General features: G+C 46.5%; 7 protein-coding genes across 7 annotated transcripts; 2 read left to right on the top strand and 5 right to left on the bottom strand.

The window, feature by feature from the left end:
* Nucleotides 1–233: 233 nt before the first annotated feature.
* On the top strand, nucleotides 234–1,032 carry SPPG_09408 (uncharacterized protein; the record flags this gene model as incomplete). The annotated part of the gene is made up of 2 exons (XM_016757571.1): nucleotides 234–571; nucleotides 633–1,032. 2 exons carry the CDS (start codon nucleotides 234–236, stop codon nucleotides 1,030–1,032), a joined length of 738 nt encoding a protein of 245 aa, XP_016605831.1.
* A 1,015-nt stretch (nucleotides 1,033–2,047) lies between these two features.
* On the top strand, nucleotides 2,048–4,201 carry SPPG_06787 (uncharacterized protein). The gene is made up of 2 exons (XM_016754986.1): nucleotides 2,048–2,735; nucleotides 2,812–4,201. The coding sequence occupies exon 2, from the start codon at nucleotides 3,029–3,031 to the stop codon at nucleotides 4,115–4,117; it is 1,089 nt and encodes a 362-aa protein (XP_016605832.1). The 5' UTR covers nucleotides 2,048–2,735; nucleotides 2,812–3,028; the 3' UTR covers nucleotides 4,118–4,201.
* Nucleotides 4,202–4,590: 389 nt separating this feature from the next.
* SPPG_06788 (uncharacterized protein) lies at nucleotides 4,591–4,995 on the bottom strand (the record flags this gene model as incomplete). The annotated part of the gene is made up of 2 exons (XM_016754987.1): nucleotides 4,591–4,628; nucleotides 4,695–4,995. 2 exons carry the CDS (start codon nucleotides 4,993–4,995, stop codon nucleotides 4,591–4,593), a joined length of 339 nt encoding a protein of 112 aa, XP_016605833.1.
* A 2,400-nt stretch (nucleotides 4,996–7,395) lies between these two features.
* Nucleotides 7,396–8,935, bottom strand: SPPG_06789 (uncharacterized protein). Its single transcript, XM_016754988.1, has 6 exons — nucleotides 8,582–8,935; nucleotides 8,420–8,509; nucleotides 8,238–8,361; nucleotides 8,101–8,173; nucleotides 7,831–8,029; nucleotides 7,396–7,775 (listed from the first exon to the last, which is right to left on the bottom strand). Exons 1-6 carry the CDS (start codon nucleotides 8,897–8,899, stop codon nucleotides 7,587–7,589), a joined length of 993 nt encoding a protein of 330 aa, XP_016605834.1. The 5' UTR covers nucleotides 8,900–8,935; the 3' UTR covers nucleotides 7,396–7,586.
* A 300-nt stretch (nucleotides 8,936–9,235) lies between these two features.
* SPPG_06790 (uncharacterized protein) lies at nucleotides 9,236–12,032 on the bottom strand. The gene is made up of 8 exons (XM_016754989.1): nucleotides 11,668–12,032; nucleotides 11,466–11,530; nucleotides 11,282–11,320; nucleotides 11,143–11,179; nucleotides 10,828–11,070; nucleotides 10,669–10,745; nucleotides 10,526–10,601; nucleotides 9,236–10,452 (listed from the first exon to the last, which is right to left on the bottom strand). Exons 1-8 carry the CDS (start codon nucleotides 11,769–11,771, stop codon nucleotides 9,465–9,467), a joined length of 1,629 nt encoding a protein of 542 aa, XP_016605835.1. The 5' UTR covers nucleotides 11,772–12,032; the 3' UTR covers nucleotides 9,236–9,464.
* Nucleotides 12,033–13,818: 1,786 nt separating this feature from the next.
* SPPG_06791 (CAMK/CAMKL protein kinase) lies at nucleotides 13,819–16,735 on the bottom strand. Its single transcript, XM_016754990.1, has 6 exons — nucleotides 16,593–16,735; nucleotides 16,292–16,524; nucleotides 15,876–16,167; nucleotides 15,651–15,782; nucleotides 15,413–15,586; nucleotides 13,819–15,328 (listed from the first exon to the last, which is right to left on the bottom strand). The coding sequence occupies exons 2-6, from the start codon at nucleotides 16,448–16,450 to the stop codon at nucleotides 13,968–13,970; spliced, it is 2,118 nt and encodes a 705-aa protein (XP_016605836.1). The 5' UTR covers nucleotides 16,451–16,524; nucleotides 16,593–16,735; the 3' UTR covers nucleotides 13,819–13,967.
* Nucleotides 16,736–17,596: 861 nt separating this feature from the next.
* SPPG_06792 (uncharacterized protein) lies at nucleotides 17,597–21,005 on the bottom strand. The gene is made up of 4 exons (XM_016754991.1): nucleotides 20,004–21,005; nucleotides 19,768–19,933; nucleotides 18,628–19,685; nucleotides 17,597–18,548 (listed from the first exon to the last, which is right to left on the bottom strand). Exons 1-4 carry the CDS (start codon nucleotides 20,679–20,681, stop codon nucleotides 17,775–17,777), a joined length of 2,676 nt encoding a protein of 891 aa, XP_016605837.1. The 5' UTR covers nucleotides 20,682–21,005; the 3' UTR covers nucleotides 17,597–17,774.
* Nucleotides 21,006–21,124: the final 119 nt, after the last annotated feature.

Genomic DNA, 21,124 nt, shown 5'->3' on the forward strand with positions numbered 1-21,124 from the left:
ATATTTGATAGAATTTAATACACTGTAGTTATGGGCATTTGTTTATCCTTTCGTGGTAGGCTATAAAGCTTCCTGTGCCCACATATCCAGCCGGGTTAAACAGCTTCCAATCTCACTGTTAGTTTTTAGCTGCTGGGATAGGAAGCTCAAAGCACAACTGCGCCGCGAGCTGTCCAAGCTATCGCTGGTGAGTGCTCTCATTTGCCGTCTTCCCGTATATCCTGGTACGCAAGATGCCTATCGTACCTTTGCCGACGACCAGCCCAAAATTGAAAGATCGCATTTCACCCAATGCTCAGATGCCGCATAACGACATGCCACATATTCTATCACTCCCATACAACCTCCTCCATTACATACTGGTGGACCTGATCGGCGAAGATCTAATCGTTCATGCAGCGGGATCTGAATATCTGAAACTAGCATCGGCTTGCAAGCTGTTTCAACAAATCCTGTACCATCGCACCTTTCGACGACGGATGATGCAAAGCATGGCGACAGCTTTGCACGCGAGGACGGGAGCGGTGATGAACAAGCCGGAGGGTGATGATCTTCAGCAGTCGATTTTCAGGTTTGTGCAAAAAAAGGAACTATATATGCCCGGCGGAATATGTACTCATCCCACATTTTAGGCTGCTTGTAAATCGATCACAATGTACCCGAGAAGTATGCAACAACGCTAACCCTTTTCAAAATCCGTACATTGATCGATACTACCTCTTGGAGCTCCTTCTCTATGTCTATGACCCTCATGAGTTATACCGCATGGCTCTTCCTTACATTCCGTTTGTCCGATCACCGCGCATCTTTGACTTCAGCATGGATACCATGCATGAGACAGTTGCATGCTTGCAATGGTACATAGTGGAAAATGATGAGAACAACATTGTGCTGTTGAAGAATGCGTGGAATAAGCGGGAGCAGGACGGCCTGGAGGTGTGGCTGTTAGTGGAGTTTGGAATGATATTTGATTATTTTGGTGGATTTGCTTCTGGATGGACGATTGGGAGGCGGTCAAAGACTGTTATCTGATGAACAATTGAACGGAGGACTCATTGGCGCAACTGTAAAACGGAGTGTATCGGGGTTGCTAAATCCCTGTCCTATGTCGGACTCTCAGAAATCCAGCACGGTTTGTAAATAGCTGTTGTATAGCATGATGCACATTTCTCGTTGCTGTGCAGTTGTATTGTATCAAGCATTCATTACACTCAACTATGAATTCCCTGGAATTAATCTTCACAGATGATGGTGGATCTCTTGATTTCACAATATATGGTCCACCGAGCAGACTAGGAATATCAGATTCGTCCTATGCAAATTTGAACGACATCAGCTGGTATTCTCTTTGATATTGCAAATGTCGGTTCAAGGACGAATTTGGATATCAAGATATACCTCAGCCTATCCGGCTCAAAAGAATAGTATCCGACATGGCGGGACTCATTAGTGATAGTAAGCTGGTCGGGAATATCCCCATTTTCAAATATTATGGATGTGGAATGCTTTGAGACATAAATATGGGGTCAGGCGATGGAATGCCCAATTTTAGCGTTACCGTATCATTGTCAGATATAGGTGGCTGCAAATCGTTTTGACAGGTAAAAAACCAGTAAGAAACTTTTGCAAAGAAAATATGGCGAGCAAAGAATAGAGGATACGAAAACGTGGCCATGGCAAAATGCCATCTGGAAGCTCCCGTCGTTGTCGTCTACGGGATAGTCCGACGCCGCGGACTGTGCAGTTGCTGCCCCCAAAAACATCAAATGGAATTGAATAGCGTAGACAGCATGGCATTTTCAGGTTTACAAAAGGGATTGACGTAGGGTCATGATGGCAGAAATCGTTAGACTTTAGAGACAGTTGACACTTTTTTGCCACGGTTTGCCTTTTCCAATGTGCTATTTTCATATTTATTTTATTTAGACCCAGCATCAGTTTTTTTGACGTATTTTTAAACAAAATGAGTTTCCAATTGGGTCACGGTTTGGGTGTTTTATAAATCGGCCAAAGCCCAAAATAATAACGAGCACACTTGTCGTGTTTTGGGCTTGACTAGTGTTCTTTTTTTTTACTTTTTTTTTATTTTATTTCCATCTGGTGAGCAACATACCTAAATCCGTGAGTGTGAAAAGGAAACGGTTTTTTACCATAGTCCAAGCTCGCTTTTCGCCAGCAGCTTTTGGAATTTTCCGCAAAAGCCCTGCTTTGGCCTTTTGACACCCTGGCACACAAACCCTTTTGCGGCCCTTTTTGGCCTTTTACCTGGTGGTCTTTTGCCAAAGTACACACAGCTTCCGCTTGAACCTTTATCTCCCGCCCTGCTGCATAACAACCCATCCACAGTGGTTCACAAAGCAACCCATAGTAGGTGTTTGCTAGTTGACACGCAATGATAAGACCTACTCCGCGCTGTACCATCCACCTCTCACGCCGACCCTAAACCTTCCCCCCGATGCACAAGACATATCCTACATTGCCTCCCGCCCGGATGCAATCCACATTGTCCTTGACAGAGAGTTTGATGCGCTCCTCGATCCGCCGCCTCTGCTTATTCATGGGAGAGTTCAAGTGGAGGTGAAGGGATCGTCGACGGTCAATAGGGTGGAGGTAGAGCTTGTTGGTATTGAAAAGGAGTATCATCCTGCGAATCCGTTTGTGGAAAAGGAGTTGGTCAAGGAGGAGTTGGTTCTTTGGGAAGGAGTGGAGGGGGAGAGGACTTTGGGAGATGGGAGGTTCGTGATGTTTTTTTTTTTTTTTTGCTCGTTTTATTGTAAGTTTTTAAATCTTGGTTTTTTTCTTTTTTGATAGTCATGAATTTTCCTTTTCGATTCCTTTTCCATCCGATGTTCCACCCAGTCTCAAGGTTCCGTATGGCGAAGTATCCTACAAAGTAATTGTCACCCTGCATCGCAAACTCCTCTTCCCCGTAACAAGTCACCAAGAAGTAATTGTTCGTCGCTGCTTTCCGGCGCGGGCTCGATCTTCGTCCAAAACCCGATCGGTATCGCCTTCCGCCCGCATTCCAATGCTCGGATTGCGTGGCAGAAGCCCTACCCGAGACTCGGTGCGAAGTAGTAGTAGTACGGACTCGAGACGGTCTTCTAGGCGGTCGTTGACGACGGTTGACGAGGTGAGTCAATCCGGGAGTCAGACGTGGGCGTCTTTGACTAGGACGTTGAGTCGCGAAAGTGTTGCATCTCCAACGAGGTTGAATCCCCGCGGTGATGCCGAGTCGTCTCCGCAATACTATGATGAGCGACCCTTTGTAATCGAACGAAAGAATGAAGTATACACTGGTCCGACATCCGATGGGGAATTCATTTACAGCGTCACACTACCACGCCCCATTCTCCGCGACGAAAATGAAGTAAAAGTCGAACTTTGTATCGAAGATGGGACAGAACAAGTAGGATCAGTGCGATCAATTGAATGCGACCTCATTGAGCGTCGATCATTCAGATACGATTGCCCGTTCGATAACCTCCCGTCTTTTAAACCGGCCATGGAAGAATCCACTCTCACGAAACCGTCCATAAAGTATAAGCTCTCACAACACCAAATCATGCAGAAGCGACATTCTTTACCGTTTTTGCTTGATGTCACCGAAGCAGCACCGGATGTCTCTACGGAGACGTTGGCCATCTCTCACATTGTACGAATAGGGATTGAGTTTGAACCTGGTGGTGACGCAGTGAGTGCGCAAGACACGGGTGAAGAACGGGGACGAAGTATCTGGAGGGGCCATGCAATAGGCAAAAAAAAGAAGAGGCGACGCCTTGTTGTTGTGGAGATTCCTGCCCTGATTAGGGATGCGGTAGCCGTTGGACCTGTGGATGATGACATTGAAGTCGACGCGGTGGATATACCCGATACAGACCCACCCGAATTCAACATGTTTATAACACCCGCTACACCCGCCGCGGCCATTGTGCACTCCACACATACAACCGCATCAAACCCTTTTCTGCACGCTGCAGCTGCCGATGCGGAAAGTCTTTCTTCCGCCAGGTCTGCCGCCTTGTCTGGCTCGGGAGCACTCTCTGTGCCGTGTTTAGCACACACAGCGGAAAGGCAGAGAAGTAGGAGCCCTCTTAGGAGAATCGCTTTGCTTTGAATAGGGGTACGTCTGGCCAGGTTACAAGTATAATTTTCCTGTATATAGAATGAATTTATGAATAGAACTGTGTACATGAGCGACTTTTACCTTTTCCTCACTTGGCTGACGCTTGACACAATTATGTCGAGAATGAAGTCTACCATTCCTTGGTCATTAGCAGGCAGCGTCTTCGGCTTTAACGTTTCATACGGTCAGCAAAGACACTGACTGCATGAGCATTTATCAACGTCGATCACAGTGCTGGTTACTTGTCACTCACAAAAGCTTTCTTATAGAACATATATTGACTAGGACCACAAGCAAGTTTATGTACAATCACCATCAACATCATACTAAAAAAAAGCCTCTGCAATTTTCAAAATGTACAAATTGATTTCCCTTCCTCGACCTGCCATGTAGCGTTTTTTTTCATGCCCAAACAATCAAGAATCATCGCGGCATCCAAGAACAACAGCTAAGTACATAACGCATCACTCAAGTTTCCTTTGGATCGCTTTCTTGAAATAGGCTTTTTAAAATATTGTAAGTAATTAGATCTTGATTTCCAAAAACGTAAATAAACAAATGACTTTACCAGTAGTCTTTTGAGTATGATCATTTTTGATAAAGTACCTCGGCTCCTCAGGGGAAGCCCGAACATGACGACCGCCAATGTCGACTGGACAGGTCTCAATATCCTCAATCGTACCTGTCGTGGTCTGCATAGAACCTTCAACGGGATGATACTCAACCCGATCACCAATTTTGAGTTCAGCGCGGGTTTTCTCGATTTCGGAACCAGGTCTGGGTGTGCCTTTTCCGTGGTCTGTTTCCGTTGTGCAGGGGCCTTTGTGTTCGGCGTGGAGGGATGCTGCAGGGCGTTCGGTGGTTGCCATTTTTTTAAAAGAGATAAACTTTGTTGTTGTGAGGGGGCGTAGAGTGCGATGGATGGGTACTGGATGTGTGCTACTGGTTCGTGTAAAGTGGGCAAAGAAAGTTGGTTTTAAAGAATGGGATAAATTGGGTTTGAGTATTCTCATGTCCTTTTTAAATGTCCAACTCAGCTTTATGGTCATATAGGTCTTTTTTACTCCAAAAACTTGTGTGTGAGTTCATGATACGTAACGATCTCTTTGTGTTTTCTTTTACGAGATGGGATTCCCTGGTCTGAACCCCCCCCCCCCCCCCCCCCCCCCAAATTGGGAGGGGTGGGGGGGCTCCCGATGACTTTTTAGGGGCTTTGGAACCCCTATGAGCAAAACCTTTCCAAGAAAGGAATTTGAGTTCCCCACCTTGTCGAGATCGACTATTCTGACGAGAAATACAGAACCAAGGACCTTGATATCAAACAGTATAATTCTATCCTCACTCTTATAATCTAGTAGAGTAGCCATCTTTGCGTGTTGCCACACAAAGCGACTACTGCATGTTTGCAGGAAAATGAGCAACGAAGAACGGTGCTAATGCCTTCACAGATAAGGCATATTTCTATTAAAAGGGTCATTGACGCAGTAATGGTCACCTTTGAGAGAAGCGTGGACGTTGCAAAGTAAAACCAAATCACAGCCGTCGTAAAATCTTGCAGGCGAGAAGACTAGTTTGTCGCTGATCATGATAAACTCTAAAAGGGGCGGATCGACCTTGCCCGAACTTATTCAGCACAAAACTATATACACATAGGTCCTCAGTTTGTCAATGTCGTAGTCCCCTATCCAGTAATGTCCAAACACTTTTTCCTGGTGCACATTGAGATTTACCTCGCTAAACATCTCACGGATCTCGGTGCGTTGCAATTACCCCAAAACAAAGACTGTACATAGCAGAACAAAAACCATGCACAAGTCATAGCCGCAGAGCAAAAAGTACTTGTAATCCAGCACCTGATGACGATACAAAAAAAAAAGAGTTGCCACAGGTGCTCCGTTCACATGTCGCCCACTGTCAACTGATATTTAGTCAAGTAGTCGGGTTCGGATGTTCTAAACCGCGCAAATCCCCTTCATAACATCGACTCAACATCTGATTATCAGCACCATATCCCTGCTGTGCGTCCCATCACAAATACAATACATTTGACTCAAATATCCCGCTGGCTGATAACAAACACTGCTAATAAGTGTAGTAATGTAGAGAACGCCATATGAAGGAATTGGTTGCAACAGTTGCTCTGCATCTTACATAATGACAATTGTACGTAATAACGGGATGATGGAACTGGATTAAACAATACCGAATCCGAGATGATTTGGAATCCTAAAAAGTGCGCAGGTATTCCAAGAAAGGGAATGAGTGTCAAAAAGTGCAACGAAAGATGGGTTCACTCTACTGAGGGTGCGTCAAGAAAATGGTTTGGATTGAAAAGTCAATCAAAAGATTGTTATAGTGGCGGTTAAGGGAAACTTGTGTTTGAATTGAGACAAAAGGCTCGCTCTATCATAGTATTCGATGATACAATCACATCGGTAACAGACGTGAGCAAGAAATGATCATCACAAAATAGATTTGCTCAAACGTTCTCTTTCAACGGCGAGCTCCCTCCAAACCCACATTGCTTGTCCGATTCCGCCGTATTCACTCCTACTTGCAATCTCGTCATCATCATCATCATCACCTGATACTCCCAAGAAAACCAAGGCAAAAGACAAAGGTTTATCATCCCTGTGCACAAGGTAAGGAATGAACCAGCAAGATTACCAGAGCTCGGAAGCATGAAAAAGAAAAGCAAATGAAAATTCCATGTGAAGTGGCTAAAATAACGTAAAGACATATGCAAAAGGTGTGAGAAAACGAATTGCACAGCCAAAAAGAAAAACCAAACTGTTTTTCAATACCCCAATCTAAACATATGAATGAGCCCCCCCTTTGGGGAGACAAGGAGACAAGCCTTAAGGCGTTCTTGCTTGGTCGTCCACCTATAATCGAAAACAGCATTCTTACAATCGGAACTTTGGGGGAAGGAAAAAAAAAAAACACCTCAGCCATTAAATGTTGCAGGGTTCATTTTTGATCGTATTTGTCTCTTTTACCGGAGGCATTTACAATAAAACTCGCCAACAAAAGGGCGTTTTTATGTCACCCAGAGTCTGAAGATTGTGATGCAAGTAGGCATTTTAAAAAAAGGGATATTATGTGTAAAGGGATTAATATGACCTTAGCGTATCCCCCGCCCCACTTGGAAAAAAAAAAAACGGAGCCGGGTTGGATCTAAACGTCACGAACAGATCTTTATCCGTTCGCACCTGTCGATAATCTGAATGTGATTCCGACCATTTTTGGATGACCAGAGATACATAGTAGGGGACAGATATATTATAAATGAGATTTTGAAAAGGCGTAAAGGTTTGGTAAATAAAATGATTCAAAAGGCGGGATTGTTGACCATCCCTGTCTCACACCGACAAGAACTTAGATCGATCGGAGCGGAGCGAGATCTGCTAGAAAAAGGTCCAGCCAAATGTTCCAGCACCCACCCAACAACAAATCAACTTCACTCAGCAATCACCTCCCGTCTCCCTTCGTAAACCCCAACAAGGCGATCCCCCACAATTTCCAAGGCAGCCCGATTTCCGCCATACACGCTCGATATACCGACATCAATCACAAGGACTTGGTTCTTACATCGAGACAGGATTTCTCCGCGGAGTTGGGGTGTGTGGCCAATGACCATGCGATGAGCCTGTGATGCCAGTTAGAGGGGTAGATAAGACGGGGAGGAATAGTGTGCAATATACCTTGAGGGCGTTGAGGGCATTCTCGAGCGTTTTGCAGACAACGCGCTCGTCGTCTTGAGCGTAACCGCGGTACCAGAGGGGACCATCGCCTCCAAATAGTGGGACATGGTAGAGTTTGGAAGGGGGCAGGGTTTGGAGGTATGTTTGTGATTCGGTGTTGAGGGTGGGAATACCGTAGTGGGCCCACTTGGGGTGTAGGCTTATAGATCGAATTGAGTTGGTAAGAAAAAACGTCATGTAAACGGTTCCATGTAACAGAAAAGGACTTACCCGCCGTGAAGGAAAATGGTCCCATTCACATTGGCTACAATATCCCATGTTCGCAAATACTTTCCCAGCCATCCTAACAAGAGGGTATCAAGTAAGCCATCGACCATGGTGTATATGCACAAACAAAGGAACATTACCCTCCCGTCCCCAATCCCGCTTTCGTTGTTCCAACCCACCAAAACTCTCTATATCTTCTGGTGTAACATATCGATAGTCTTCCATCATGTTCATAACTTCGTGATTGCCTAAAAGGGGAATGACCTATGCAGGATATGAGGAATACAGTAATGTTTGTTGACTGCCAAAACGAGAGTCTTACCTTTCCACCAGCTGTGACAGCTTGTTCAGATAGATTCTGCATGAGCTTGTATAATCGGATAGTATCGGGTCCTCTGTCGACTATATCTCCCTAAATATCACAACCAATGCATCATTTATGTGCTTTTTAAAAAGAATGTTTTCAAACAAAAACGGTACGAACCGTTTGAACAAAAACCGTCCGTCCAGCAACCCATTCCCCTTTCCGGTTCGCGATCCCCGCCATTCGCAAAACCGCCAAAGCATTGGCATAATCTCCATGTAGATCCCCCACAGCAACGATCCGCAACGGTTCTTTCTGAATAGAGTCGTGGAGTGCGATCGGGACTGGAAACACGTTAAAATGGGCAAGAAGATGACTTGTGAGGTAGGCGAGGAATCCGCCTGTAAGGAGGAGGAGGATGGGTCGGAGTTTGGAGGGTGGAGGTACAGGTGTGGGACGGGGCTGTGGATTGGAACGAGGTGCTTTCCGTGGTGGCATTGTGATGCAAATACTGAAATGATTCACACCCTTTTCACAAACACGCACTCTGCGTGTTGATGACTGTGCCATTTATGGTTTGTTTATCTTCATGACGAAATTGTCTGCACTTGATATTTTAAACGACGGACAATCAAGTTCGAAAATGTATTCATTGTAGTTCATGCAGGTCCACTGGGAGCAGTACCAAAAAAAATGTATTGTGTGCACATTATTAATCTGTTATGACCAAGTCCACATCCTACGAAAAACTAACGAAAATACGTCTTTTCTTGGAAGCACACTGCAGAATCCCATCAAAGAAAAAAAAAAAAAAAGAAACACATAACAAAATAATCGCTTGAGGGCAATATATTACAAGAAGAAAAAAAAATAATAAAACCACACATGACGTGCGATGGGGGAAGACTCGTTTTTTGTGCAAAACCAGCCCATTCCCTCCATTTTTCAGTTTTTTTTTCCTCCTTCTTTTGTTCCAAACCACTATTTGTCCATGTAATCAACTATCCGACAACAAAAAAAAAAGAAAAAGACAGTTGTGCGCAACCCCATAATCGACTTTTCCTTAATACCACGCATGGGGTGCAGGCGGTACCTGCGCCCTTCCACTCCTCATTAAACCCTCTCTTTGTTGCTGTTGTTGCTGCTGCTGCATATGATGAATACCCTCGTACCTCTCTTCAAACCTCTCGTACACCCCTCTAGGAGTGTATTGATGATAATGGTCGGTTGCAGCAGGAGGTACAGAAGGTGTGTAATGGTACTCGTAGCTTGGATTCCGGATAGGCGACACCGGGACGCGAGTGGGCGTACGGGAGGGAGTCCGTTTCACAGACGTGCTATGATGCGTTCCGTCCAAGACAGTGAGTTTGGTGGGTGTGTGTGGTGCGTGGGAGTTTGTACTCCAGGACTGCGCTCTGTTACCTTGGTCCGACGAGCGGGTGTACGGATGAAAGGCAGAGTTGAGACGCGGCGGTGGAAGGTTGGGGGCGCTTGGTTGGTCATGAGAGATATCGTGAATGCCGGGGAGGGGGTATCGATCGTATGGCGGCATCTGTTGGGTTATCTCGCGGTTTGGATGGTAGGCTGGCAGCGGGGCACCCGTCACAAGACTGTCGATAGAGATGCGGGGAGCTGCGTGATTGGATGGAATGTCTGTTCTGTGAAGGCCATTCATACGAGGAGGATGCGGTCCCATCCAGGTATCCATAGAACTGCCTGTGGAGAGATGTGAGGCGATGCTGCTGCGCCGGTCGCCGACGGTGGATATGGGGCTGGGAAGAGGACTGTCGCCCATGCTGAGCGAAGCATAAGGGAGATGATCCAGCTCGGAGGCAGGGGAGGTGGCCAAATAAGTGGGTGATTGGATAAGGAGGGAGCTGGGAGCCACATGAACTCTTCTGACGGTTTCTTTCCCATTGTAAGTCGGTCTCCGCACTTGCTCGTTGGAGAGCCGCTTTGCCGAGCGGTTCATGTCATAGCCTGGCGGTGGTTGTGCAAAAGGCGGGTCTTTGGTATCATGATGGTCCTCTGTTTTGCGTTTGATGACTTTGCTGTTGACAGTGAAAACCTTGTGAGTGAGTGTGCTTATCAACAAACGATATGATGCAAGAGAAAAATGCTTACCGGCGCAATTTAGGTTCATTGCGAACTCGTAGTCGAACGCCTTGTTCAGCAAAGCACCGGCAAAGCGGCGTCGATTCTGTTGTTTCAGTATGCATTCTCGGTTAGTACTCAGAGGACGTGTAACAAAACTCTGTTGTGCATACCAGCCATTCCCGGGAACGATTTTCCATAGACATAAAACGGCTCCGTTAAACTCTTTGCGCGACAATGAACCGCACCTCTACAATGAAAGCAAAGCATTGGCCGCAATGATGAGGAATACCATTCTGCAGAGAGTGAACATAGGAATGGATCCCACTCACCCACTAATCTCAAATAAATTCAACATGAGTCTAAACCGCCCTTCAATCTTGACTCCCAAATTGCAAAAGACAAAAAAGGCTCCATCGACGTTCTCGTTATCCTTGAGCCGGGCCATGGAGGTTACGACAGTGCCATTGAGAAGATGCCGCCCGTTCTCATCCTCGCGGCCGACGACTTCTTCATCCTTTTCATGATGCCACAGAGTTGCATAACACATGTAATATGGATTGTGGAGGGTATCCCTGTTGTGATTTGCGCCGCGTTAGATGACATGTGTGGGAGACAGAAAACGCATTGGCCGGGCGGAGACTTACGAGTAGATGGTGCCAGTGTGCCGGTTGGCAACGTGCACTAGACAAAACAATTCAACAGCGGAACCCAAAAAAAAACGCGTCAGCAAAAGCAATCTCCAGTAGAGACAACAAAAGATAAACATTTTGTTTGGAAACTTACATTGCGCAACCGGCGGTGGGTCTAGCGGACGTCGATCTCCTGCAAAGAAGAAAACAACGTACGTTAGCGCGAGAACCAAGAGAACTAAAAATGTAAACAATGCATCTATAACGACGACGACGACCATCAATCTGTTTTTGGCAGTTTGTTCCAAATGGCCCAAATGGGGTGCTTTGGTATTTACCTCTATCGGTAAAGCCGCATGCTCGCGCGCGTTCCGGCTGTTGTCGAATAGTCAACTGGTGTTCTCTAGAATAACAAAAAGAAATAAAAAAAAAAAAAGAGAGATGGAACGAGTCCGTTAGCGTTGTGCGCGCGCACATCATGGAGGTGAGCGGAGTATATCTTTATATTCCAAGCACTTTTTCTCTTTTGTGTCTCTTTACCTCAAACTCAAGGGGGATTCGCTATTGAGATATTCCGTGTGCGGAACAAATGTATACGGCGTATTGTCGCTGACACTGGCCATTTTGCCGGGCTCCGGGTTCATTGCCAACAAACAACAACCGACGTATGTGTGTGTGTGTATGCGTGTTTAAACGATGCGCGCGTGTGTGTGTGTTGCGTAGAAACACCAACAAAGCGAGAGCGAGTCTGTGTGTGTGTGTGTGTGTGTGTGTGTGCGTTGCAAGTGCTATAAATCGCCGTGTCTCTTTTCCCCCGTCTGCGTGTGTATGTGTGTTTACGTCAAGGGTCCCTTTGTTGCCTGTCGGGAGGGGAGGGGGGCCTTGCAAGCTCTCGACCTTGTTTGCTCTACTCGACCTTGCTCGCCGTGTGTGTGTGTGTTGCCGTGGGGGTTGTGTGCCAAAAAGTGTGTTCCAAAGGTCGCCGTACGCCGAGGAAATGGCCTTCTAAAGGGGGAGAGAGAGGGAACGATGGACGAAGGTCTGGGTCTGGGTCCTGATACGAGTTTCTGGAACGCTTGCAACCTGGGGGTCAATTTTCAAGCAGTTTGTAGAAAATAAAAAAAGGGGGGGCCAAGTCTCCAGGCGGAAAAAGAAAAAAAATTATAAAAAACACTTTGAGAGAGAAGGAGGGGGAAAGCCGGAATCAAGCAAAGCGCAATGAAATCGTATGGGCCTTTTTGTCCGATGCAAAAGGGCTCTCGTATTTTTATAGCGCGCTTAACAGTATACGCAAACTTTATCGTGTTATTAGTGTGTGTAGTTTTGGGGCGTGTGTGCGATGGGGAGGGACGTAGGGGGGGGAGAGAAGGCGGCGGGGAGAAGAGGCAATTTGGGGAAAAGCCTCTTTCAAAAACTTTTAATTTCGTGGATTATAAGGGCAAAAGAGTTGCCAAAAAGCCGCAAACAATAAGACAAACGACGACGACGGACTTTTGGACAATACGCAGAGAGAGACTTGTGCATTTTAAACAGCCTTTCTGTGAAAGCATTTTCCTTCTGCCCTTGTCATAAGATGCGTGAGAATGGAAGCAGTTATCCTGTACAGTTATGCTGGGGAGGAGAAGAGTGTGTGCTGGGTGTGTATGGGTGTTGGGTGGATGGGGAAAAGGGCAAACCATTCCAGAGATTCGGTAAGGAGGGACAAAAGCGGGTCTCCGTTTTCTGCAGAGCCAAGTGTTCAAATCTCTCTTGGCTTGCAGCTTATGGCTGCTGCGACTGCTGCGGTGTTTGTGTTTTGTAGGTGGGCGAGTCCTGACCACATCCTCTCCTTTGGATCGTATAGATGGCGAGAGACAAGAAAAGAATCACTTTTTGCAATGCAATTTGCTGACAAAGCACATCTTGTTCCTATTCTTCTGGCAACTTGCTCTTTCAATATCACTCTCATTTGTCCCGTGGCCTCTCCCCTCAAATGGCTGACACAATGGGGACAAACAGGCAGAGTTTCTCCAATGGGAGATGATCACATCACCAAATCTCACATCACAATAACAACTGTGCCAACAGAAAAAAAGGGCGCTATTTCTCCAGGCTCGTTCTGGCCTTGGTCCCATTCATTTTTACCGCAGTGCCGAGGGTTCATTTTGCCAACAACACTTTTGTTTTTTTTCCTTGCTGAGGCTGCGACAGGCTGCCACAGGCTGCCACAGGCTGTCAGAGGGCTGCAAGAGTGATCCAATGTATCTAACGTGCGTTTTCATGTGCAATTGCCAAAAACACATGGCAAAGCAACAGGAAAGAAACCGACGAAAAGTGTCTCCCATCAGTCCCTTTTAACTTCCGTCGATTCATCCGAATCCATCAATCTGGTACCTTGGTAGAGCCCTGCAAATTTTATATCAACAACTGGGCGTTCACTAGCCGGCGGCATTTCACATCTTTGGGTTTGGTCAGATGACATGGACAGCCACAATGTCGGGACGACCGGAGGAGCGGAACAGAAACCAAGCAAAACGACATTCAGAAACAGACGACGACGACGAGCAGGAGGAAGATGAGTGACAAATGACAACCAATGACAAGATTTGGACACAATTGAGCAATCAGCCCAGGCAGAGCCAAGAACACACACACATACATACACACATACGACATGCATACGCAATGAATGGTCCCCCCCCCCCCCCCCCCCACAAAAAGGCATCAGGTAACAAAGGGTCAATATACGAAAATCCAGGGAAAAAAAGTAAAATCTCATACGTTTTTTTTTTTGGGGGGGGGGCTGTGTATGTAGTTGTGTTATAAAAAAAAAATAAAAACCTTTTAAACAGTCAAGCTTATTACAGCTTCCACTGCGAGATCAACGTTTGACAAATGCTTTGGTACGCAAGCGACGACCCCTTCTTCCTGCTCAGCTGCAACGCATGCATGTTGGTCCCTTTCAGACGGCAAATCTCAATTTCAAACGTAGATTGTGCCGTTGTGCAGTGAATCTTGTACCGATTGGTTTGATACTGCACTCGGTTGGTGTTGAGGACGCGCTCGATTTCCGATACGATTTCTTCGGGTGGTTTCATGGACGTCGTATCCGCGCCAAACGGCTTACTGGGTCGCGCAAGGCTTGCGGGTGACGACGTCTGGATCCGTAAATTCTCGGGTGTCGATGACGTTGGACTCGTGGCAGTTGTTGTTGATGGCCTCCGGGACCGGCTTTGGGAAGAGCCGCGGATTCTGTTGAGGGCGTTTGAAAAGGTTTCTGCAATCGAAGGTCGGCGCCTGATACGCCCTTCTTGTGGCGAATCAGTTGCTGCCGCGTGCTCAAAGTGTGGCTGATGCTTTTCGCCTTGTTGTTGTTGTTGTGAAACGGAAATGACTTCTGCGGCGGGCGCCCTGTTCTTGTCTTGTTTAATGTTGGGTAGCGACAGCCCTTCGGAATTCACCGTTTCTTGATCCGACCCAGCGGCGGTTAGCGACCCACGTGGAAGTGATGACGCTCGAGTCCCGCGCTGGTGAAGCGACTGCATCGACACGGGCGGAGGATGCTGAGACCGTGTCCGGCTATCCCGCGTCTCAGTTGCTGATGCCCTCCGCCGCAATTTTGTCGTTGTGCGCGGGGAATCAAAAGGGTTTTCCGTAGGTACCGCTGGTGGTGTCAACGTTGCCCGTAGGCCTTCTTGCCATGACTCTCGCCATTTGGCGCGTGTCGCACTAGCACGGCCTAGATTCAAGGTCAAATTGGAGGGTCGATGCCCGCCTGTTGGCGTTGTCGTCGTCGTCGGCGTAGTCGTTGCAGTCGCAGGGGCACTGGCTTGTCCACTGTCTGGCGAAGCATTGCTACTGACCGCCCCTTGAGGGATCATAGCGGTCGACTGAGAATCCGAAACTCGACTTCTGGACCCTGCGGGGGACTCTCGTGCTTCCCACACCTCTTGTTCAACGAGCAAGCAGTAGAGTGCCCAGGCTGCCCCGCGTTCCTTGGACCGCAGCGCCTTTTCCGCAACATTGGTTTCAATTCCGTACATGGGAAACTTTGCGATAATGTTTGGGTCTGGTTCAAGGATTTGGTTGGGACGCTCTGGAACGAGACATTGTGCTGGTCCCATGCTATCTTGCGTGACCCAGGGATGATGACGGATTTCTTGAATGGTTGCCCGTTTCGTCGCATCCACGGTCAACATGCGTCTAATGAGATCCGCACTCTCTATAAAGTGCCCAAAATATAGACGTCTCAGTTCATTGTTTACATTTTTAACCAAAAAGCCTCGCAAACGTCAAAGAACTTTACCAGCACTCATATATTGCGTCCTCGTCTCGTATTGCCCCGCCGCAATCTTTTTGTACAGTTCAGTTGTATTGGGATCCCGAAACGGTAGGTGACCGTTGAGCAATGCAAAGAGGATAACTCCCATACTCCAGACATCCACTTCCGGGCCCATGTATTGCTTGCCCATAATCATTTCTAAAAGACCAACCGAGTAAGGGCACATGGCTAGAGTAAAACACAGATGGAAGGGACTCCATACCTGGAGAAGCATAAAAGGGGGATCCACAAAAGGTGTTGAGCTGGTCGTTTCGATCGTAGAGTTTGACGAAACCAAAATCAATGATCTTGATATTGCGCTCATTGTCCAGTAAGAGATTTTCTGGCTTTAAATCTGTTTGTCATCCACAGATGCATTATTTTCATTCATCAGCCAAAAAAGACCTTCTCAAAAAAAGATAGCAATCAAACTAATGGTGAATCTTACCGCGATGAATAATGGAACTTTGGTGACAATACTCTAAAGCGCTCACAATCTGCCGAAATAACCTTCTCGCAATCTTTTCCTTGAGCCTCTTGTGGGCAACGATATAATCGAATAGTTCGCCTCCTTCCACGTATTCCATTGACAAGACAATCTCCTTCTCGGTCTCCATGACGTCGTAGAGTCTGGTAATATTGGGGTGATGCAAGAGACGCATGATTCGGACTTCACGTTTAAGGCGGGTGACGTGCGAGGTTTTTTTGAGGGAGGATTTTTGAATGATCTTGAGTGCAACCTGGCACAAGTATTGTCGATACGAGAGCAAATTTAGAATGAATGGAGAAAATCGTCATGAGCAAAATGATGGTCAAAAATGTGTTTTTTCAAACAATATCCAAATAGGAACCAAAAAAACTTACCATCCTATGAGTTGACAGATCTTGTGCCAGCTTGACTTTACCATAACTCCCCTCCCCCAAATGTCTCTTCACTTCAAACCTATCCAAAAATATTCCGGTAACGTCGTCAACATCCTCAACAGCAATACGCGGAGTTGTCGGCTCCGATTCGGTGGTCATGTTTGCTTCCAAAGACTGTTGATCCAACAAGGAAACAAATTGTATGACGGGTTTTGGTTTGTCTTTTGTATACTCTAGTGGTGAGTACTGTAGTCAGACTCGGGTAGACGACGGAGGAAGAGAAAGAGTGGCAGGTTCTTACCAGCAAAACACCGAAAAATCCAAACGTCACAAACACTAGGGGTGCGTACGAGGGTTTGAATCAAAGCGTACCAAGGCTTTGTATCCGACTCTCTTTGATTCTTCTCTGTCTTGCTTGTGGCCCGCCTTCTCAAACGTCTACTGGTAACTGAAGACAAACTTACAAGCGATACTTGTCAAGAAAAAAAACGGACTTTTAAAAAAAAAATCTGTGGGTTGCCCACTCCAATTACAAAGACTATCCTACAAAAAAAAATCCCTCAACCCGAGGTAAAACGTTCCCCAAGAAAAACAACACAACCCACACACACACTTTAGATATTGGCAAACTAGTATCCCATATTCTTTTTCTTCAACAACCCACAAATGGGACGAAAATACTCCGAATGAATGGTGGGGTGTTACGCGCCAATACAAGGGCAAAAAGGTATTTGCTTGGTAATGTCAGAGAAACAAACATTCACATTCCCACGTTCAGCAATAACAGTCCTTGGAGACACCTGACGTAGCATAATATGGTTACCCCCATTCATTGTATTGCAAGCTTTCCGTAGTACGGATCCATGTAAGATTCCCTTACAGTGGCAGTGCTATAATGCTATTCAAAAAAACTTTGATGAGATTAGATATATAACAAGGGGATTTGGCTGATGGGCTTTAAAAGATTCAATTCCCAAAAAAAATCTAGAACTTGCCCAAAATGTACTTGAAGAATCTAGCCTATATCCAAACGGCCTTTTCCCTACTCTACTTGCCTGATCTACATGGTGTGTTTTTTAATCAAGCACCCTCAAAGTATTACAAAAGCCATATTCAAACATTCAACAAGGGACAAAAGGGAAAACTTTGAATCCAAACCTCCGCTAAATACCCTAAACTCCGACCGCTTACGTATATGGCTGACAGAGCGCGCTCCGTTTTTTGTTGAGTTGATGATGTTTTTTTTTTCTGGACGAAGGGCGATTGGAAGGAACAAGGTATTGCAAATGTAATCAGATTTCCATGGCGAGATGTCATTAGTATTATGTTGAAAATGTGTGATGATGAGATGCCTCGTATACGGTAACTGAACCATGAAAGAAAATCTATATTGCACACTACAATAGACCCCATGTCATCAGGATAAAGTCAATACAATCAACCAAAAAAAACTACAAAACTACAGCTCAAAAATAATAACAGCTCAAATATCAATCCCTAATCCACTTTCCACACTCTGTACCAATGCCTCTATTTTCAATCCCGCCATAAGACACAGCCTCTCATCACGCCGCACATCCTCTTCTTCAACCCCCACCACGTGGATACCACGTCCAACATCCGCCAACAATTTACTGTACTGTTTGAGCCGGAGAAGAGGTCTCAACAAATGATGCCTCCATTCCCGTTCCGTCGAAATCGTAAGAACCGGATGCCGGTCTTTACCTTTAAAATTCGCCTGCATATGCTCTACAAACAATGTCCGATCCCGCGCGGTACTTTTAGAGCTTAAAATTCCAAGTCGATGAGGCGCGTCAGCGGTCGTGAGGACTGCGTAGGTAATATACGGCCTCGTTAACGCGCTAGAAAAGTGGAGAAAGGGGTGTCCGATTTTTAAAGATTCGAGTTCGGGATCTGCGGTGGGTGGGGGGATTGTTGCTCTTCGGAGAGCTGATAGTAAATCTTCGTGTAGGGAAAGCAGACTTTGCATGACGGTGTAGAGGGCAATGTAGTCGTTTGTTTCGTTTTGGAGGCGGGTCAGGTAGGTTTTGTCGTCTTCCCCCGCCAGACGTGCGAGTGAGGACGCGGGATCGATGGTAGGTGGTGGTGTGTTGGCGCTAGTAGCATCCGAATCCATTGAATCTGAGACTGTCCCATCTGAAAGGGTTTTGCGAACATGTCGAATATATGCCTTGCGCTCTTGAAGCAATGTTGCGCCATAAGAATTGATGACAGTTAGATTGTGTACATAGTGTTCCTGTTTTAGATATGGAGAGAATGGGTTATCAGCTAAAGCACAGTCTACCATAATAATGTACTTCAGAACATTTGCATACCTCACTCAAAACCAACTGCTTAATTCCTCCTTCCCTCTTTTTCCTCTTTATCAACTGCATTTTCATCAAAGCCTTTTTAGACACCTCTTCAAAATGTTCATCAGTAGTCACGTCTGTCGCTTCCGAAGGTGGGGGTGAAGCGGGCGGCGTTAAATTGTTGTTTGACACGGCACGAAACGAGTGATCATCGTAAGTTGACCCCGCATCACTTTTTTCAAGGTGGGTTTCATCGCGGGTAACAATCACTGTTGTGTCAGAGGAGTGGGAAGGGGTGCGTGTGTGGTTGATGTGGGATGAGGAGTCGGAAGCGGGAGGGGAAGTAGGTGTACTAGGACGCGGATCAGCCGACATGACACTAAGGTGTTTTTGGTATTTAAGAGCTAAAACGTCTTCGGAAAGTCCTGCATGATCAGAAGGTTCTGCTTCGTGTGTTGGTTGTTCTGTTTCTTGTACTTGAACGAGTGTATCAGTTGGAGCAGCAGGTCGACTCCATCGATACGCGTACATTGAATAAAGCGACTCCCCACTCGGCCGTCTGGACATTCGCTGCTCATCCCTCGCCATCATGCTATTGCTATTCGATCTAGACCGTGCTCGACTCCTTGATGCCCTTTTCGACCGTCTCCGACCATCCTCATCCTCCTCTTTGAGGATAATAACCGGTCCATCCCAACCCTGTCGTCTCGCCTGTCGTTCAAGTGCGCAAACGGTTCTCAAGACAGTCAACCCAGCCCGTCGACTCGGGTCCCCGTCGACACCCATCAAAATGTCCGCGACGGAAAAGAGGTACTTTGGTTTCACGCCCACCGTTTTGCATAATTCCAGAAAAAAGATAATTTTGTGTACAGTGAATTCGGGGCCTTTGGTCAAGAGTTGACATTGGGTTCTTGGGTAGAGTTTACAAGCTAAATGGCAGAGGACATCGCCGGTTTGGAGGAGTGTCATAATGTCCCCGGGTGCATCGGCCGGGAGGGATAGTGTACCACGTAACCATTCAACGACACGCGGACCGTACTCTTGGTAGATTTGGGCCGGCGTTTTTTGTCCAAGGGGACCCCCTGTAATTGCCAATGCCAGGATGATGAGCCGCTCATCCCGTGGTAAAATCAATGCACCGAAAACAAAATGTCGCTAACGTACCCAACACTGACATTCGCGCATCCTCTCGCCTTTTGGCCTCCTCATCTGCACCCACTGACCCACCTGCCGCCAAAATCGACAGATGAGCGGATAATCGAAAAGTCTGCTCCGAATTCAAGAGCTTCATAAACTCAATCTCCTTTGGCGATGGAGTTGATGTACCCGCCTAATGTATAACCCGGTAGCTATGAGTATCTATATCAACTGTCAAAAAAACAAACCAAGTTGAAACACACCTGTAATCCATCCCTCAACAAAATCTCCCTGTACGCAACAGACACCCTCTGCAAATGCCTGCGGAGATTGGTAACCCGTCTCGACACACGCCGTTCATCCATTTTGTTATCCACAGGTGACGCCGACCGCCCAGTACCCATCCCCTTTTTCATCTCATTCACCCGCTTTCGAGCACAATACCCTCTCCACACTTTTTGCAAAACAATCACAGCCGACCGTCGTCGTTTCATTTCCCCAAAATCTTCCAAAATCCTTTGACCACGCTCACTCAACGCCACTACCATCCCTGTTTCGCAGTCCCATATTTGAGCGTCCTTTGGTGAGAGACGGGCGGATGTGAGGTAATCCAGACATGACCCATGCAGTGTCGAAACAGGTGGAACCCTCCTGTCTATAAACCGAGCGTAGAATTCTGCGAGTGAAAGAGTGTTTTGCGGTGTGGTGGGTGATGATGGCTGGGATATATCATATGAGGCCGCATATGAAGCGCGGGGGTCGTAGGAAGCGTGGGGGTCATAGGATAGGTGGGGGTCGTAGTAGGATGGGACGTGGGATGTGTGAGGTGGATACGCTATGCCATTTGGATGGCTGTTGTACTGCTGCCCATCGTATCCGTTTGGATACGGGAGCATGCTGTATGTCGCTGGCCAACTGACGACGGACGACCGCGAGTCCATTAATGAATTTCGTTTTGCAGAAAAATATCAGATGGAAAGCGGTCTTGTTGTTTGAATAGCTACAAATATCGGCCCGCTAGAATTTTGGTGGGTGCCAATAATGTGTGCAGTAAACGTTGGTGGTGGTCGAAAAGTTTAAATTCCAGTCAATTTCATCTGTCTTCAAATCTTTTTCAATAAAAAAACAAGAGGTGTTCAATGTTTATGTTTTGGGAGGACAAGGTTGAAACTTGCTCGTTGACCCAACAAAGCTTTGTTCAACTCTTGTCCTTGTTGCTGGCCTTTGATGCAACCAACAAAAATAAAAAATCCTTTTGCGTTCAAGCAGTTGAGGCGCTTTTGAAGCCGTTTGTGTTCTCGTTTCACACTTGGTAGTTTGGCACGCGCATCGAATTTTGGAACACTTAGGTGATCAAAAAAAAGTGCACAACTATTCTGCAAAG

Source organism: Spizellomyces punctatus (assembly GCF_000182565.1).
Source record: "Spizellomyces punctatus DAOM BR117 chromosome Unknown supercont1.13, whole genome shotgun sequence".
NCBI lineage: Eukaryota > Fungi > Chytridiomycota > Chytridiomycetes > Spizellomycetales > Spizellomycetaceae > Spizellomyces > Spizellomyces punctatus.

Bases quoted from the DNA above. Each gene is read 5' to 3' on its own strand.
- SPPG_06787 (XM_016754986.1), top strand. From the start codon at position 3,029: ATGCTCGGATTGCGTGGCAGAAGCCCTACCCGAGACTCGGTGCGAAGT.
- SPPG_06789 (XM_016754988.1), bottom strand. From the start codon at position 8,899: ATGCCACCACGGAAAGCACCTCGTTCCAATCCACAGCCCCGTCCCACA. The intron at 8,362-8,419 runs GTAAGACTCTCG...TATCCTGCATAG, and splicing joins CTGTCACAGCTGGTGGAAAG to GTCATTCCCCTTTTAGGCAA. The intron at 8,030-8,100 runs GTAAGTCCTTTT...TCGATCTATAAG, and splicing joins ACCATTTTCCTTCACGGCGG to CCTACACCCCAAGTGGGCCC.
- SPPG_06790 (XM_016754989.1), bottom strand. From the start codon at position 11,771: ATGAACCCGGAGCCCGGCAAAATGGCCAGTGTCAGCGACAATACGCCG. The intron at 11,180-11,281 runs GTAAGTTTCCAA...TGTTTTGTCTAG, and splicing joins CCCACCGCCGGTTGCGCAAT to TGCACGTTGCCAACCGGCAC. The intron at 10,453-10,525 runs GTAAGCATTTTT...CACTGTCAACAG, and splicing joins AATGAACCTAAATTGCGCCG to CAAAGTCATCAAACGCAAAA.
- SPPG_06791 (XM_016754990.1), bottom strand. From the start codon at position 16,450: ATGACCACCGAATCGGAGCCGACAACTCCGCGTATTGCTGTTGAGGAT. The intron at 16,168-16,291 runs GTAAGTTTTTTT...TACTTGTGCCAG, and splicing joins ATCTGTCAACTCATAGGATG to GTTGCACTCAAGATCATTCA. The intron at 15,329-15,412 runs GTAAAGTTCTTT...GGCACTTTATAG, and splicing joins GACGCAATATATGAGTGCTG to AGAGTGCGGATCTCATTAGA.
- SPPG_06792 (XM_016754991.1), bottom strand. From the start codon at position 20,681: ATGGACTCGCGGTCGTCCGTCGTCAGTTGGCCAGCGACATACAGCATG. The intron at 19,934-20,003 runs GTGTGTTTCAAC...GTTATACATTAG, and splicing joins TGTTGAGGGATGGATTACAG to GCGGGTACATCAACTCCATC. The intron at 19,686-19,767 runs GTACGTTAGCGA...TGGCAATTACAG, and splicing joins TGCGCGAATGTCAGTGTTGG to GGGGTCCCCTTGGACAAAAA.